This window comes from Scyliorhinus canicula, chromosome 21 (genome assembly GCF_902713615.1).
Source record: "Scyliorhinus canicula chromosome 21, sScyCan1.1, whole genome shotgun sequence".
NCBI lineage: Eukaryota > Metazoa > Chordata > Chondrichthyes > Carcharhiniformes > Scyliorhinidae > Scyliorhinus > Scyliorhinus canicula.
In genome coordinates this window covers 65,600,083-65,616,914 of record NC_052166.1, presented here as the reverse complement: position 1 = coordinate 65,616,914, position 16,832 = coordinate 65,600,083, and the positions used below count along the sequence as shown (strand labels likewise).

General features: G+C 50.8%; 1 protein-coding gene across 1 annotated transcript in view; it reads left to right on the top strand.

Moving 5' to 3' along the window:
- Positions 1-2,299: 2,299 nt before the first annotated feature.
- The window catches only part of aif1l (allograft inflammatory factor 1-like), a 36,303-nt gene continuing 21,770 nt past the window's right edge, over positions 2,300-16,832 (top strand). Inside the window, exons 1-3 of the mRNA XM_038782123.1 lie at positions 2,300-2,418; positions 2,501-2,562; positions 14,328-14,394. Of these exons, the coding sequence (XP_038638051.1) occupies positions 2,394-2,418; positions 2,501-2,562; positions 14,328-14,394 (154 nt within the window). The 5' untranslated portion in view covers positions 2,300-2,393. The remainder of the gene's footprint in view (positions 2,419-2,500; positions 2,563-14,327; positions 14,395-16,832) is intronic.

Below are 16,832 nucleotides of genomic sequence, written 5' to 3'. Positions count from 1 at the left end.
TTTCCTATCTGTACAGGAACTGGATTTGCAAGCAGGCCACGATTGGTGCAGGAGCTGCGGGCTGTTATCGGGGACTGAGGTGAAAGGTTAATGCTCATCACCAGCTCATTGTACATTCGAATTGTCAGGATATTAGGAATGTAAAACAAAAGGGCAGCCGGTGCAGAAATCACTGCCACGGCCCAATGATAACTGATAACAGAATGAGCAAACGTCAACAACCCCTGATTAAATACTGCTGCTGTTGGAAATCGTTGGGGAGGGTTCTGTGTGAATTAACTGGGATAAAGTTGGGCAGCGATAGGAATGGGCTACACATTCCATAGTCTGGAGTAAGTGACTCGGAAAGACAGGATGTGGGTGAAAGGTTACATCTGGATTAACCTCGAAGGGAATCAGGCAGCTGTCCATCGTTTACGCCCAGCCAGGGTGGGCAATCGGACAAAATGGACTTTCCCCTTTTCCTGATGCTTGATTAGGGCATGGTGCCTCTCTGGCCCGGCTGTCAGGGGAACCTGATGAAGCCTCTCCTGAAGGAATCCTGACCAGGAATAAGCTGAACCATTAAGGACCGTCAAGGTCCTGTCTTGGTTCTGAAACACTTGATTCTAAAGACCAGCTGTGTTGCTTGATGCTGCCTTTCCGGCTTTTCCAAGTGGCTTTGATAATCGGTGTAAAATGAATCATGAATGATGCCATTGAGGAACAAGAATAACCTGATTTTCTACAGCGTCTACTGTCCAAATTCACAAATCGCTGAAACATTCCCTGGGGGGCATGAACTTGGGTTTGGTTAACATTGGTGTTGGATGAAGATGTTGGGTTGGTTTGAGGTATGGGTAGATAGCAGCGGTTCCTCCTGGTCTGTGGTTAGGAATGGTTTGGATTTGGGTTTGGGTTGTGATTGGTGGGGAAAAGTGTGTTTGGAACTGTGGATGACTTTAGATCTTGGGCTGGTACAGATATTGGGATTGGGGCTGAGACCTGTCCCGGGGTAGAAGTCTGTAGTTTGGTTTGGGTCAGATTTTAATGTTTGTTTGGGTGAGTATCAGGGGTTGGGGCTGGATTTGACACTGAGATTAGTGTTCGGCTTGGGGTTAGGGTCATGGTTGGCTCCTTATTGGGGGTTAAGGCTGGAATTGGCTCAGGGTTTAGGTTAGATTGTGTTTAGGGCTGAGGTTAGGGATGGATAGGTTTTTGTTTGAGGCTGGATCCGAGTGTGGGTTTAGGTTTGGGTTTAGGTTAGGGTTGGTGAATTGGGGGGGGGGGTGATTTGGGGGTTGGTGATTTGGGGGTGGTGATTAGGGGTGGTGATTTGGGGGATGATTTGAGGGGATGTATTGGGGAGGGGGTGATTTGGGGGGATGTATTGGGGAGGGAGTGATTTGAGGGGATGTATTGGGGTAGGTGATTTGGGGGGTGGGTGATTTGGGGTGGGTGATTTGTGGGGTGGGTGATTTGTGGGGTGGGTGATTTGGGGGGTGGGTGATTTGGGGGATGATTTGGGGGGGTGATTTGGGGGTGGGCGATTTGGGGTATGTTTGGGGGGATGTATTGGGGGTAGGTATTGGGGGGGTGATTTGGGGGGAGTGATTGGAGGGGATGTATTGGGGTGGGTGATTTGGGGGGGGGGGGGTGATTTGGGGGGTGGGTGATTTGGGGGGTGATTTGGGGTGGGTGATTTGGGGGGTGGGTGATATGGGGTAGGTTTGGGGGGGATGTATTGGGGGTAGGTATTGGGGGGGTGATTTGGGGGGTGATTGGAGGGGATGTATTGGGGTGGGTGATTTGGGGGGGTGATTTGGGGGGGGGGGTGATTTGGGGTGGGTGATTTGGGGGGGTGATTTGGGGGGGATGATTTGGGGGATGGGTGTTTTGGGGGGGTGATTTGGGGTAGGTTTGGGGGGGATGTATTGGGGGTAGGTATTGGGGGGGTGATTTGGGGGGGTGATTTGGGGTAGGTTTGGGAGGGGATGTATTGGGGTAGGTTTTGGGGGGGTGATTTTGGGGGATGATTTGGGGGTATGTATTGGGGGTAGGTATTGGGGGTGATTTGGGTGGGGGGTGATTTGGGGTAGGTTTGGGGGGATGTATTGGGGGGTGATTTGGGGGGGGGGGTGATTTGGGGTAGGTTTGGGGGGGGATGTATTGGGGGTAGGTTTTGGGGGGGTGATTTTGGGGGATGATTTGGGGGTATGTATTGGGGGTAGGTTTTGGCGAGGCTGGTTGGAGTTGGCTCTGGGTTGATCTGGGAGGTGTTCCCATGCTGAGCTGCAGTTACTCTCGCTCCCCCCCAGCGGGCGTCTCTGCCCCGGGACATCCCCAGTTGGAGCTGCGGCGCGGGCTGAGCATTCAGTCCAGTCCCGGAGGCTGAGAGCTGGGAGTCCCTCAGGATGCGCCCTGGACAGCAGGCTCAGGGTGAGTGGGGGTGGGAGGGGGCTTCCTGGGGAGGGGGCTTCCTGGGGGAATGTCTCTGATCTGAATTGTCTTTCTCTCTCAGGGGGGAAGATGTTTGGATTGTTGAAAGCTCAGCAGCAGGAGAGACTGGACAGTGTGAACAAGGTGAGAGATTCCCAGCCAGCAAACAGCCCCCTTCCCATCAACTTTAACTTGCTCTGCCTGACTCTACTTTGAATTTGTCTTTTCCTCTGTGGGAGACCCCCACCGCCTCTCTCTCCCTCCCTTTGTGTATCTTTCTCTTCCTTTTCTCACTCTTTCTGTCAATGTTCTTGTCTCCCCCCCACCCCTCTCTTCTCTCTATAAATAACATGTTTGAAACAACACTGATCATTTCTCAGCCCAGCCAGTGGGAAAAGGGCCGTCAGATCTTTGATGAATATTTTTGAAGCTGGAACACGCCCAAAGCTAAAAGCAGAAACTGCTGGGAAAGCCACCCAGGTCTGGGTAGTATCTGCAGAGAGTGAGAGAGAGGGAACTCTCCCAGTCTGACTCTCAACTCTGTTCTGAACTTGGAGACATTTCTGCCAGATGTGCTTCATGTTAAGCCACAGCAATGACCCTGCTGTTGGGTGAGTGAAAGGGGTTAGGGTTGGATCCTGGAGAGGGTGGGAGCTGTCTCTGGGTTTGCTGGGTGGGTTCAATCAATTACAACCCTCTGTTTATTTGGCTGACTCCCAATTTTTGCCCCTGTCCCTTTGCCAGTGAATTTGTATCTTCAGCACCCAGCACCCCCCCCCCCCCCCCAGTGGTACTTACAGCAGTAATGTCCCCCTTGTGTGGAAGTCAGCAACAGGTACAATTAGTGGAGGAAGGGGAAAGGGCTTTGATAATGAGCCACCGATTCTCCCTCCCTCTCCACCAGTTATTATTCCAAATTCCAGAATTCGCTAAAGCCTCATCCATGGCTCTGGTTACCAGGCTATGAGGGGTTAAAGAGATTTGCAATTTTATAGCAGCTTTTACCATCACAAACCGACCCCGAGGCCCTCTACAGCAAAGAATGAGGAAAAGTGCAGTCCTTAGAACATAGAACAGTACAGCACAGAACAGGCCCTTTGGCCCTCGATGTTGTGCCGAGCCTTGTCCGAAACCGAGATCAAGCTATCCCACTCCCTGTCATTCTGGTGTGCTCCATGTGCCTATCCAATAACCGCTTGAAAGTTCCTAAAAGTGTCCGACTCTACTATCACAGCAGGCAGTCCATTCCACACCGTAACCACTATCTCAGTAAAGAACCTACCTCGGACACCCCTCCTATATCTCCCACCCTGAACCTTATAGTTATGCCCCCTTGTAACAGCTACATCCACCCGAGGAAATAGTCTCTGAACGTCCACTCTATCTATCCCCTCATCATCTTATAAACCTCTATTTAGCCGCCTCTCATCCTCCTCCACTCCAAAGAGAAAAGCCTTAACTCCCTCAACCTTTCCTCATAAGACCCACCCTCCAATCCAGGCAGCATCCTGGTAAATCTCCTCTGCACCCTTTCCAATGCTTCCACATCCATCCTATATACAACAACAGGTTAAAGTCAAACAGGTTTGTTTGGAATCACTAGCTTTCGGAGCACAGCTCCTTCCTCAGGTGAGTGACGAGGTGGGTTTCACATCCACACACATATAGACAACTGGGGCAACCTCTGTGGGGGGCAGGGGGGCAGCAAGGGAGCTTCCGCCCCGAGGGGAGAAACATGGATAAAATACAGAGTCCAGCCATGAGGAACTTGCATTCACATAGCGCCTTTCAGCAATGTCCCAAAACCGGCAATTTGGTATGTTCCTGAATTTCAGTCTTTGTGCGAAATAGTGGCGGCAACTTGGGCACCGTGAGCTCCAACAAACAACAATGTGATAAAGGCCGGATAATCTGCTTTCCACTGGTCAACTGAGTTTGAAAAACCCTACCCACTGTCCTGGCTTGAGACAATTCACACCTCTTTAACCTGTGATTATCCCTCATTCCAGTTGCTCCGTCTAGACCTGTAAAGACTAAATTATCCGCAAAGACTCGTATTCAGAGTATCATCTTGCATCTTTGACTTTGTCTATATGTGTGGTTATGGAACCCAGCGGGGCTGGTTTAGCACAGGGCTAAATGGCTGGCTTTGAAAACAGACCAAGACCCCCCCCCCCCAGAGCTTCCCCTCCAAGTCACTCACCATCCTGACTGGGAAATATATTGGCCATTCCTTCACTGTCGCTGGGGCAACATCTCTGGAACTCACTCCCTAACAGCACTGTGGGTGGCGGCTCTCAAGGACAATTAGGGATGGCCAATAAATGTTGACCTTCACGTCCTGCGAAGGAATAAAGAAATTAATAGCCATGTGATTCTAATCAGATAATCTGTTTGTAATGATACTGGTTGAGCTCCCAGCTCCTTTGATAGTGCCAAAGGCTCTTTAGGGTGAATATAACTGGGTTTGTTGTTGGGTCAGGATGTCAAGAAATATGTATCTAAGGTAGGTCATTGAAGTTAAGATCACCCTTGAGCGACTTGAATGGTGGAATGGGCTGATTGGCCTCTTCCTGTTCCGAAGTGCAACTATCCCGCAGCAAAAATAATTAAACGAGAACTGATCCCAGTTTTGTTCTTTCAACAATTAAACTTTATATATGTAAAGCCTCAAACCAGATTACACACTGCTCCACTTTAGCTGCAGTCTAATGCAGTGTTTTTCAAACTTTTATGCCCGGGGCCCATTTTTACCAACCGGCTGACCTTCGCGACCCATGCCGGCCGACCTTCGCGACCCACGCCGGCCGACCTTCGCGACCCACGCCGACCGACCTTCGTGACCCACCATTTTCGCTTACCTTTAATGCGAGAGATGAGCCTGGGTTTATATTCTATAGCCCAGAGTAGCGAAGAATGAGAAATGACCTCATTGAAACAGGCATTATTCTCTCAGGACTCTACAGAGCAGGTGCAGAATGCAAGTTTTCCTCAGATGGGTTGGTTGCAGCCTGGGGATATAGTCAGCAAATTACAATGTGACGATTTTAGATATAGACGAGAAGGAATTGCTTTACTCAAAGTATTGTGAATCTTTTTAATCGCTAAAATTCACTATCAGAGTTCTGCGGGTTCAGCGATTGAGCAAGTACAAAACAGATGCAGGAAGACTGAATTGAATTTTTAAAAAAACCTTCTTCTGGGTCAGCGCGTTGACGTCAGGAGGAGGCGGTGTTTCTCTCTGGGCTTCGGGCATGCGCACTGATGAGCGGGCACGCATGCACAACGTGCCTGCATTTTTAAAGCCGCTCGCAGCCGGCATTTCTAAAAGCCGGCTGTTGCGCCTAAATTCCTGATATCGGGAACGTCGCGACGGATGGCTCCGCGACCCTCCCGACGCCAATCCACGGGTCGCGACCTCCACTTTGAAAATGCCTGGTCTAATGCACAGTGAGATTCAGTGTAGAACTCTCCCTGTTATCAAACGATATGGGCAATGCCACAGGGAAGCTGCTAGTTAACTCACAAATTTCAAACCCAGTCGATTTGCCGGGCTGTCCATTTGAATGTGGATGGGCTGATGGGCCAGGTGCGGGGGGTGGGGTGGGGGGGGGGGCTTTCAATTCTTTCACACAGCCAGTCTGCCACTGTTCTCCCATCTAGACACGACCGTGATGAGGTGAGCAACGCGTTCACCTTTGGAGTCAGAATATCATGGGTTCAAGTCCCACCCCAGGCACTCAAGCTCAAAATCCAGATTGGGAATCCTACTGTGCTACTGAGTGAGTGAGTGCTGCACTGTCGAAGGTGCGTCTTTCAGATAGAACATTAAACTCGGGGCTTGTCTGTCCATGCAGGTGGATAGAGAAATCCTATGGGCTCTATTTCCATAAGAGTTGGGGAGTTGACCCCAGTGACCTGGCTGATTATTTATCCTTCAGCCAATGTCACTAAGAGCAGCACAACGGCGCAGTGGTTGGCACTGCTGCCTCGCTGCGCCGAGGTCCCGGGTTCGATCCCGGCTCTGGGTTGCTGTTCGTGTGGAGCTTGCACATTCTCCCTATGTTTGCGTGGGTCTCACCCCCACGACACGGGGATATGCAGGGTGGGCAGATTGGCCACACTAAATTGCCCATTGGTTGGAGAGAGTGAATTGGGTACTTTAAATTTTGTTTTTTAAACCAATGTCGCTAAAAAACAAATTTTCTGGTCATTATCTCAGTGCCGTCTTTGCGAACTTTCTGCACAACTTGACTGCTGTCTTTCCTAAATTATGATGTGGAGATGTCGGCGTTGGACTGGGGTGAGCACAGTAAGAAGTCTTACAACACCAGGTTGAGGTCCAACAGGTTGGTTTCAAACACGAGCTTTCGGAGCACTGCTGCATTCACCTGAGGAAGGAGCTGTGCTCCGAAAGCTCGTGTTTGAAACAAACATGTTGGACTTTAACCTGGTGTTGTAAGACTTCATACTGTTTCCTAAATTACAACAGTGACTTCACTTCCAAAATACGGAATTGTCCTTTGGGAGTTTTGGAACAGGCTGAAGTTGTGAAAGGTGCTATATAAATGCAGGGTATATTTTCGATCGTTCAGGCATGTGACTCATCAATAGGCTTATGATCGTACACATTGCTCAAGCTGGCTGGCCACTGCAGTACCAGCCGGGTTAAGTGTGCGCTGGTGTTGCACATGCATTTAGCAAAGCAAATATTCTGGGACAGGGCCAGAACTGTGGGATTGGATCAGATCTTTCCAGAGTGCAGGGAGAGAAGGCCCCATTGAAAAGCTCCCATTGTCCAAATGTTTTCACAAAACCATATTGTGTTCACAGGAAGCCAGCATCAAGGCAGTATACAATTCCCCATTCAACGTTATAACTTTCAGTTGGTCACTTGAACTTTGTAGTGGTCAACGGGCATGATACCTTCAGTTATATTCTGCTGGGGGAATAAATTTCACCCCCTCAAAGCCATTTTTATTTGATTGTACCTCTCTTCTATTCCAGAGAGCTGGTTGGTGAAGGATAGAACTGGAACTAACCTTTACGCATTTTTTAAAATTTTAATTTTCGAGTACCCAATTAATTATTTTCAATTATGGGGCAATTTAGCGTGGCCAATCCACCTACCCTGCACATCTTTTGGTTTGTGGGGGCGAAACCCACGCAAACACGGGGAGAATGTGCAAACTCCACACGGACAGTGACCCAGGGCCGGGATCGAACCAGGGACCTCGGCACTGTCAGGCAGCAGTGATAACCACTGCGCCACCGTGCTGCCCATCTTTACACACTTTTTAATTTATTTACAGAACTACATATTATATGCACACACCGCCTAACAACTTTATTTTATTCAATTTTATTTAATCATATGCAGGTGGAGGGCATTCATTGGCGTTCCACTTGAGCATATATAAAGAGACACTTATTGAAGGTGTAGTGTGGTTGGGTTAGGAGGTATATGCTTGTAATATTTCACTCTGTAAATAAAGGTAAGACTGATTAAAGATTGACTCCAGTTCTGTCCTTCACTGACTGGTTTTCTGGAATAGAAGAAGCACAGCTTTACTCTGTGTCTATCTATAGGGCTGAAGGGTACCACCACCACCATTGTACAATGAAACATTCGGAATAATCTCCACATTCTCCAATTGTGTGATAGTCCGTCTCTGATAGACCGCGATGCAAACACTCTTTCCATAGTCATAACAAATTGTCCCTCTACGGCATTATGGTTTCATAGACTCCCAAACCCCATAGGGTACTGAGTACTGAGGGAGTGCCACATTGTCAGAGGGTCAGTACTGAGGGAGTGCTGCACTGTCAGAGGGTCAGTACTGAGGGAGTGCCGCACTGTCAGAGGGTCAGTACTGAGGGAGTGCTGCACTGTCAGAGGGTCAGTACTGAGGGAGTGCTGCACTGTCAGAGGGTCAGTACTGAGGGAGTGCTGCACTGTCAGAGGGTCAGTACTGAGGGAGTGCCGCATTGTCAGAGGGTCAGTACTGAGGGAGTGCCGCACTGTCAGAGGGTCAGTACTGAGGGAGTGCTGCACTGTCAGAGGGTCAGTACTGAGGGAGTGCTGCACTGTCTGAGGGTCAGTACTGAGGGAGTGCCGCACTGTCAGAGGGTCAGTACTGAGGGAGTGCCACACTGTCAGAGGGTCAGTACTGAGGGAGTGCTGTACTGTCAGAGGGTCAGTACTGATGGAGTGCTGCACTGTCAGAGGGTCAGTACTGAGGGAGTGCTGCACTGTCAGAGGGTCAGTACTGAGGGAGTGCCGCACTGTCAGAGGGTCAGTACTGAGGGAGTGCTGCACTGTCAGAGGATCAGTACTGAGGGAGTGCTGCACTGTCAGAGGGTCAGTACTGAGGGAGTGTTGCACTGTCAGAGGGTCAGTACTGAGGGAGTGCTGCACTGTCAGAGGGTCAGTACTAAGGGAGTGCCACATTGTCAGAGGGTCAGTACTAAGGGAGTGCTGCACTGTCAGAGGATCAGTACTGAGGGAGTGCTGCACTGTCAGAGGGTCAGTACTGAGGGAGTGTTGCACTGTCAGAGGGTCAGTACTGAGGGAGTGCTGAACTGTCAGAGGGTCAGTACTGAGGGAGTGCTGCACTGTCAGAGGGTCAGTACTGAGGGAGTGCTGCACTGTCAGAGGGTCAGTACTGAGGGAGTGCTGCACTGTCAGAGGGTCAGTACTGAGGGAGTGCTGCACTGTCAGAGGGTCAGTGCTGAGGAAGTGCTGCACTGTCAGAGGGTCAGTACTGAGGGAGTGCTGCACTGTCAGAGGGTCAGTACTGAGGGAGTGCCGCACTGTCAGTGGGTCAGTACTGAGGGAGTCCCACACTGTCAGATGGTCAGTACTGAGGGAGTGCTGCACTGTCAGAGGGTCAGTACTGAGGGAGTGCTGCACTGTCAGAGGGTCAGTACTGAGGGAGTGCTGCACTGTCAGAGGGTCAGTACTGAGGGAGTGCTGCACTGTCAGAGGGTCAGTACTGAGGGAGTGCTGCACTGTCAGAGGGTCAGTGCTGAGGGAGTGCCGCACTGTCAGAGGGTTAGTACTGAGGGAGTGCCGCACTGTCAGAGGGTCAGTACTGAGGGAGTGCTGCACTGTCAGAGGGTCAGTACTGAGGGAGTGCCGCACTGTCAGAGGGTCAGTACTGAGGGAGTGCTGCACTGTCAGAGGGTCAGTACTGAGGGAGTGCTGCACTGTCAGAGGGTCAGTACTGAGGGGGTGCTGCACTGTCAGAGGGTCAGTACTGAGGGAGTGCTGCACTGTCAGAGGGTCAGTACTGAGGGAGTGCTGCACTGTCAGAGGGTCAGTACTGAGGGAGTGCTGCACTGTCAGAGGGTCAGTACTGAGGGAGTGCTGCACTGTCAGAGGGTCAGTACTGAGGGAGCGCTGCACTGTCAGAGGGTCAGTACTGAGGGAGTGCTGCACTGTCAGAGGGTCAGTACTGAGGGAGTGCCGCACTGTCAGAGGGTCAGTACTGAGGGAGTGCCACACTGTCAGAGGGTCAGTACTGAGGGAGTGCTGCACTGTCAGAGGGTCAGTACTGAGGGAGTGCCACACTGTCAGAGGGTCAGTACTGAGGGAGTGCCGCACTGTCAGAGGGTCAGTACTGAGGGAGCGCTGCACTGTCAGAGGGTCAGTACTGAGGGAGCGCTGCACTGTCAGAGGGTCAGTACTGAGGGAGTGCTGCACTGTCAGAGGGTCAGTACTGAGGGAGCGCTGCACTGTCAGAGGGTCAGTACTGAGGGAGCCCTGCACTGTCAGAGGGTCAGTACTGAGGGAGTGCCGCACTGTCAGAGGGTCAGTACTGAGGGAGTGCCGCACTGTCAGAGGGTCAGTACTGAGGGAGTGCCGCACTGTCAGAGGGTCAGTACTGAGGGAGTGCCGCACTGTCAGAGGGTCAGTACTGAGGGAGTGCTGCACTGTCAGAGGGTCAGTACCGAGGGAGTGCTGCACTGTCAGAGGGTCAGTACTGAGGGAGTGCTGCACTGTCAGAGGGTCAGTACCGAGGGAGTGCTGCACTGTCAGAGGGTCAGTACTGAGGGAGTGCCGCACTGTCAGAGGGTCAGTACTGAGGGAGTGCTGCACTGTCAGAGGGTCAGTACTGAGGGAGTGCTGCACTGTCAGAGGGTCAGTGCTGAGGGAGTGCTGCACTGTCAGAGGGTCAGTACCGAGGGAGTGCTGCACTGTCAGAGGGTCAGTACTGAGGGAATGCCGCACTGTCAGAGGGTCAGTGCTGAGGGGGCGCTGCACTGTCAGAGGGTCAGTACTGAGGGAGTGCCGCACTGTCAGAGGGTCAGTACTGAGGGAATGCCGCACTGTCAGAGGGTCAGTGCTGAGGGAGTGCTGCACTGTCAGAGGGTCAGTACCGAGGGAGTGCTGCACTGTCAGAGGGTCAGTACTGAGGGAGTGCTGCACTGTCAGAGGGTCAGTACTGAGGGAGTGCTGCACTGTCAGAGGGTCAGTACCGAGGGAGTGCTGCACTGTCAGAGGGTCAGTACTGAGGGAGTGCTGCACTGTCAGAGGGTCAGTACCGAGGGAGTGCTGCACTGTCAGAGGGTCAGTACTGAGGGAGTGCCGCACTGTCAGAGGGTCAGTACTGAGGGAGTGCCGCACTGTCAGAGGGTCAGTACTGAGGGAGTGCTGCACTGTCAGAGGGTCAGTACTGAGGGAGTGCTGCACTGTCAGAGGGTCAGTACTGAGGGAGTGCTGCACTGTCAGAGGGTCAGTACTGAGGGAGTGCCGCACTGTCAGAGGGTCAGTACTGAGGGAGTGCCGCACTGTCAGAGGGTCAGTACTGAGGGAGTGCCGCACTGTCAGAGGGTCAGTACTGAGGGAGTGCTGCACTGTCAGAGGGTCAGTACTGAGGGAGTGCTGCACTGTCAGAGGGTCAGTACTGAGGGAGTGCTGCACTGTCAGAGGGTCAGTACTGAGGGAGTGCTGCACTGTCAGAGGGTCAGTACTGAGGGAGTGCTGCACTGTCAGAGGGTCAGTACTGAGAGAGTGCCGCACTGTCAGAGGGTCAGTACTGAGGGAGTGCTGCACTGTCAGAGGGTCAGTACTGAGGGAATGCCGCACTGTCAGAACAGGGTTCGAATCCTGCTTTGCGAAGATATCCACAGACAAATGAACATATGAATAATTCCATTCTCCTTACTTCAAGGTTGTAAAAGTAATAAAGCAGGAGTTTGACCTGCAATAATCAGTTCCTGTGGCCTGAAGGTATTGTGGCTGATTTAACTGCGTCTGCCTAACCCCAGACTTGGCTTCACTGATTTTTCACAGGTGTTAGATTTTATCAAGTCATGGAGCTCACCCCACTCCAGAATTGACTGACGAATGAAAGGTTTAACCTGTGCCAACCTGTGATTATACAGAATCATAAAACAGTCCATATTAATAGGTGGCCATTCGACCCATCGAGTTTGTGCTTGCTCTTTCAAAGAGCAACTCAGTCTCACCATCTGCACTGATGCAGTCACCTCAGAAATGTTTTCCAATCGATACCTTTTGCTTTGGAAATGTAGTTACTGTTGTTTTAAAAAAAAAATTTTTTCGGAGCACCCAATTATTTTTTTCCCAATGAAGGGACAATATAGTGTGGCCAATCCGCCTATCCTACACATCTTTGGGTTGTGGGGGTGAAACCCACGCAGACACGGGGAGAATGTGCAAACTCCACACAGACAGTGACCCGGGGCCGGGATTGAACCCGGATCCTCGGCGCCGTGAGGCAGCAGCGCTAACCACTGCGCCGCCATGCTTTCTGGGGGAAGTGGTGGCCTAGTGGTTTTGTCACTGGACTAGTAAACCAGGAACCCCGGGTAAGGCTCTGAGGACCCGGGTTCGAATCCAGCCACGGCAGATGGTGGAATTTGAATTCGATAAAAATCTGGAAGTAAAACTCCATTGTTGATTGTGGTGAAAACCCATCTGGTTCATTAATGTCCTTTAGGGAAGGAAATCTGCCGCCCTTACCCGGTCTGGCCTACAGGTGACTCCAGACCCACAGCAATGTGATTAACTCTTAATTGCCCCTCAAGGGCAGTTAGGGATGGGCAATAAGTGCTGGCCCAGCCAGCGATACTCACAACCTGCGATACCCACAACCCATGAATAGATAGATAGAGATAGAGAAATACAGCACAGAACAGGCCCTTCGGCCCACGTTGTTGCGCCGAACTTTTGTCCTATGTTAATCAAAGAATTTTGGACAATTTTTCACGGCCAATCCACCCAACCTGCACATCTTTGGACTGTGGGAGGAAACCGGAGTACCCGGAGGAAACCCACGCAGTCACGGGGAGGATGTGCAGACTCCACACAGACAGTGACCCAAGTCGAAATCGAACCTGGGACCCTGGAGCTGTGAAGCAATTGTGCTATCCACAATGCTACCGTGCTGCCCTTAAGAAGTTAACCTACACTCCATTATTCTACCCAAATCCATGTACCTATCCAATAGCCGCTTGAAGGTCCCTAACGTTTCCGACTCAACTACTTCCATAGGCAGTGCATTCCATGCCCCCACTACTCTCTGGGTAAAGAACCTACCTCTGACATCCCCTCTATATCTTCCACCATTTATCTTAAATTTATATCCTCTTGTAATGGTGTGTTCCACCCGAATAAATTTAAAAAAACAGCAGCTATGATGGGATTTGAACTCACGTCCCCAGAACATTAGACTGGCCTCTGGATAACTGGCCCAGTGACATTCTGACTGTTATCTCCCCACAATGTGATATGCCAATAGCTATGAAGCACTTTGCAGTGTCCTGAGCTTGATTTCTCTAACTTTAGTTTTCGAACGAGCTGCACATGGGTTGGTGAGTAAAGACAGCCTCTGAGCGAGAATGATGGGATTGCTAAACTCATGTACGTTTATTTTTAAATCATTCTTGGGGGATGCGGGCTTCGCTGGCTAGTCCAGCATTTGTTGCCCGTACCTAATTGCCCCTGTGAAGGTGGTGGTGAGCTGCCTTCTTGAACCGCTGCAGTCCTTGAGGTGTAGGTACACCCACTGTGCTGTTAGGGAGGGAGTTCCAGGATTTTGACCCAGCGACAGAGAAGGAACGGCCGATATATTTCCGAGTCGGGGCGGTGAGTGACTTGGAGGGGAACCTCCAGGTGGTGGGGCTCCCGGGTACCTGCTGCCCTGGTCCTTCGAGATGGCTGCAGGTTTCCGAGTTTGGAAGGTGCTGTCGAACGAGAGGAAGGAAAATACTGCGGATGGTGGAGTCTGAAACAAGCAGAATGCTGGAAAATCTCAGCAGGTCTGGCAGCAGCTGTAGGGAGAAGGAATCAGAATTAATGTTTTGAGTCTGCTCGGCTCTTCATTAGAATCGAGGGAGAGGGAAAGTCTGTTACCTCCTCTACTGTAGCTGGAACCGAGATTCCAACAAAGTGTAGCAATCTTCAGAACAGAGGATAGGTGAATCAGTGTGGGGACAGAGGGGGGGGGGGGGGATTTTTTAAAATGGGGTTAAGATGCAGGAGAAAGGTTGTTGAAGTGCCTGAGGAACCTTGGTGAGTTACCGCAGTGCATCTTGTGGATGGTACACACGGCTGAGGCTATGCGTCGGTGGTGGAGGGAGTGAATGTTTGTGGAAGGAGGAGCAATCAATCGGGGCTGCTTTGTCCTGGATGGTGTTGAGCTTCTTGAGTGTTGTTGGAGTTGCACTCATCCAGGCAAGTGGAGAGTATTCCATCACACTCCTGACTTGGGCCTTGTAGATGGTGGACCGGCTTTGGGGGGGGTCAGGAGGTGAGTTACCCACCGCGGGATTCCAAGTCTCTGACCTGCTTTTGTAGCCACAGTATTTATATGGCTGGGTCCATGGTTGACCTCGACTATTTAATGCTTTATAATTTTATACCTTAACTTCTCCTGTAGGAATTTCTGGAAGATCAGAAGTATAAAGATGAAGAAGACCTGGCAGAAAGTCTGGAATCTTTTAAAAGTAAATAACAGTAAATTCCCATTGTTCCTTATTGTTAGTTTCAGTCCTGTCAATGCCAGTGGGAGCTGTGATCAACCTCTGGATCAAAAGGTTCTTGGTTCAAATCCCACTTCAGCGTGACAACTCAAGGTTCACGTTCTCTTGTACTGTGCTGTCAAAGGCTCTGCTCAGGTTGATAGAAAAGATCTGGTGATGTTATTTTGAAGACAGGTTCAGGAGTTCTACCCACTGTCCTGGGCAAACTTTACCCCTCCAGTCAATATCATCGATGAAAACAGTTAATTATCACATTGTCCTTTGTGGGATCTTGCCATGCGCAAGTTGGCCGCCGTGTTTCCTACATTACAACAGCGACTACACTTCAAAACTGCTTCATTGGCTGGATGGCGCTTTGCCACGTCCAGAGACTGTGAAAAGTGCCGTGGAAAGAAAATGGTTATCCCAATCAGCACAGGGCACCGTTATGATGTTGGATGCCCCTGTTGGTGCTGTGTATCTTTCTCAGTGTTGGGTACCTGGGTGGGTGCCAGTCATCCCTGCGGGTGTCAGGTGCCTTTGGCACTGGGTGCATGGATGGGTGCCAGTTATTGCCATGGGTGCCACATGCCCTTTGGCACTGGGTGCATGGATGGGTGCCAGTTATTGCCATGGGTGCCACATGCCCTTTGGCACTGGGTGCATAGATGGGTGCCAGTTATTGCCATGGGTGCCACATGCCCTTTGGCACTGGGTGCATGGATGGGTGCCAGTTATTGCCATGGGTGCCACATGCCCTTTGGCACTGGGTGCATGGATGGGTACCAGTTATTGCCATGGGTGCCACATGCCCTTTGGCACTGGGTGCATGGATGGGTGCCAGTTATTGCCATGGATGCCACATGCCCTTTGGCACTGGGTGCATGGATGGGTGCCAGTTATTGCCATGGGTGCCACATGCCCTTTGGCACTGGGTGCATAGATGGGTGCCAGTTATTGCCATGGGTGCCACATGCCCTTTGGCACTGGGTGCATAGATGGGTGCCAGTTATTGCCATGGGTGCCACATGCCCTTTCACACTGTGTACCTGGGTGTTTGCCAGTTTCCCCCAGTGCTGAATTGCTACCGGATGGAGTTGGATTGCGATTTGTGTGGGAGTTTGGAAATTGCTTGTTATCCTGTGAGGCTGCTGATAATCTGCTGGCAAAACATTCCACAGCGAGACAGGGAACAAGCCACCTTAATGCCTTCTCCTTTTCCCCATTCACTATAAACAGCCCTGGGCCGCCTCAGGATGTGTTGCTGAAATTCAATTATCCATGGCTGGCCATGGCGAACTCTTTCCATTTCTCTTTGATGGATCGCGCTGAGATGAAATGTGAAAGTGATTGCCAGGCTGGTATTAAACATCAGAATGGAATGACCCAATACATTACTTATCGCTCACAGTCAAATAAATCCCAGTGCAACGAGCACAATATCTCCCTGTGGGCTGATAAGGAAAGTGACAAAATGACCATTGAATCTTACAGTATAGAGGGAGGCCGTTCAGCCCATTGTGACTGCTGCTGACACTTTGAGGGAACTTGCAAATTAGTCCCTCTCCCTCTGCACTTTTCCCAGCTCCCTGTAATTTGTAAAGTGCTTCCCTCCCAAGCATTCATTAAATTCTCCCTTGAGAGTTATTTCGGAATCTGCTTGCACCATCTTTTCGGGCAGTACCTTCCGGGTCACCATAACTCACTGCATAAATGTTGCTTCCCTCTTGTCACCTCTGCCTCATTTACCTTAAATCTGTTTCCCTTGGTTACCAGCAGCCATGTCTTCAGCTGTCTTGATGTTACAACATGCGGCCCTTCAGTTCCGTTTTCCGCAATCTTTCGCCATGTCCTAGTGTGTGCAAATTGAGTTCCTGTGTTAAAGAGCGTTTGTCGTGAAGAAAAATCCTTTGTTCTCCCCCCTCCCCCAACCCAGAGTGTTCCTAATGGTGACTCTGGGTGACCGGGGAGGGGGGGAGGGGAAGGTGGGAATAAGGTGTCATCCACTCCCCAGCCCGTGACCAGCAATGTTACAATGGTCTGACACCTGGCACCCCTGGGGATAACTAGCGCCCACCTAGGTACCAAGTGTCATGGGGCACCTAGCTCCCATAAAGATAACTTGCACCCATCCAGTCACCCAACACCGAGATGTGGTGGATAACTAGGATAACCGGAATAATAGGAAGAGGAAGATTTTAATTCATATCGCATTTTCACGACCGCTGGATATCACAAAGCACTTTTACAGCCAATGACGTGTAGTCACTGTTCTACTGTTGGAAACATGGCAGCCGATTTGGGTACAGTAAGCCCCACGCACAGTGAATCTCGGCATGCTTTTTCTTATGGGCGTCGTTGGCAAGGTTGGCATTTATTGCCCATCCCCAGCTGCCCTTGAGCAGATGGTGATGACGCTTCTT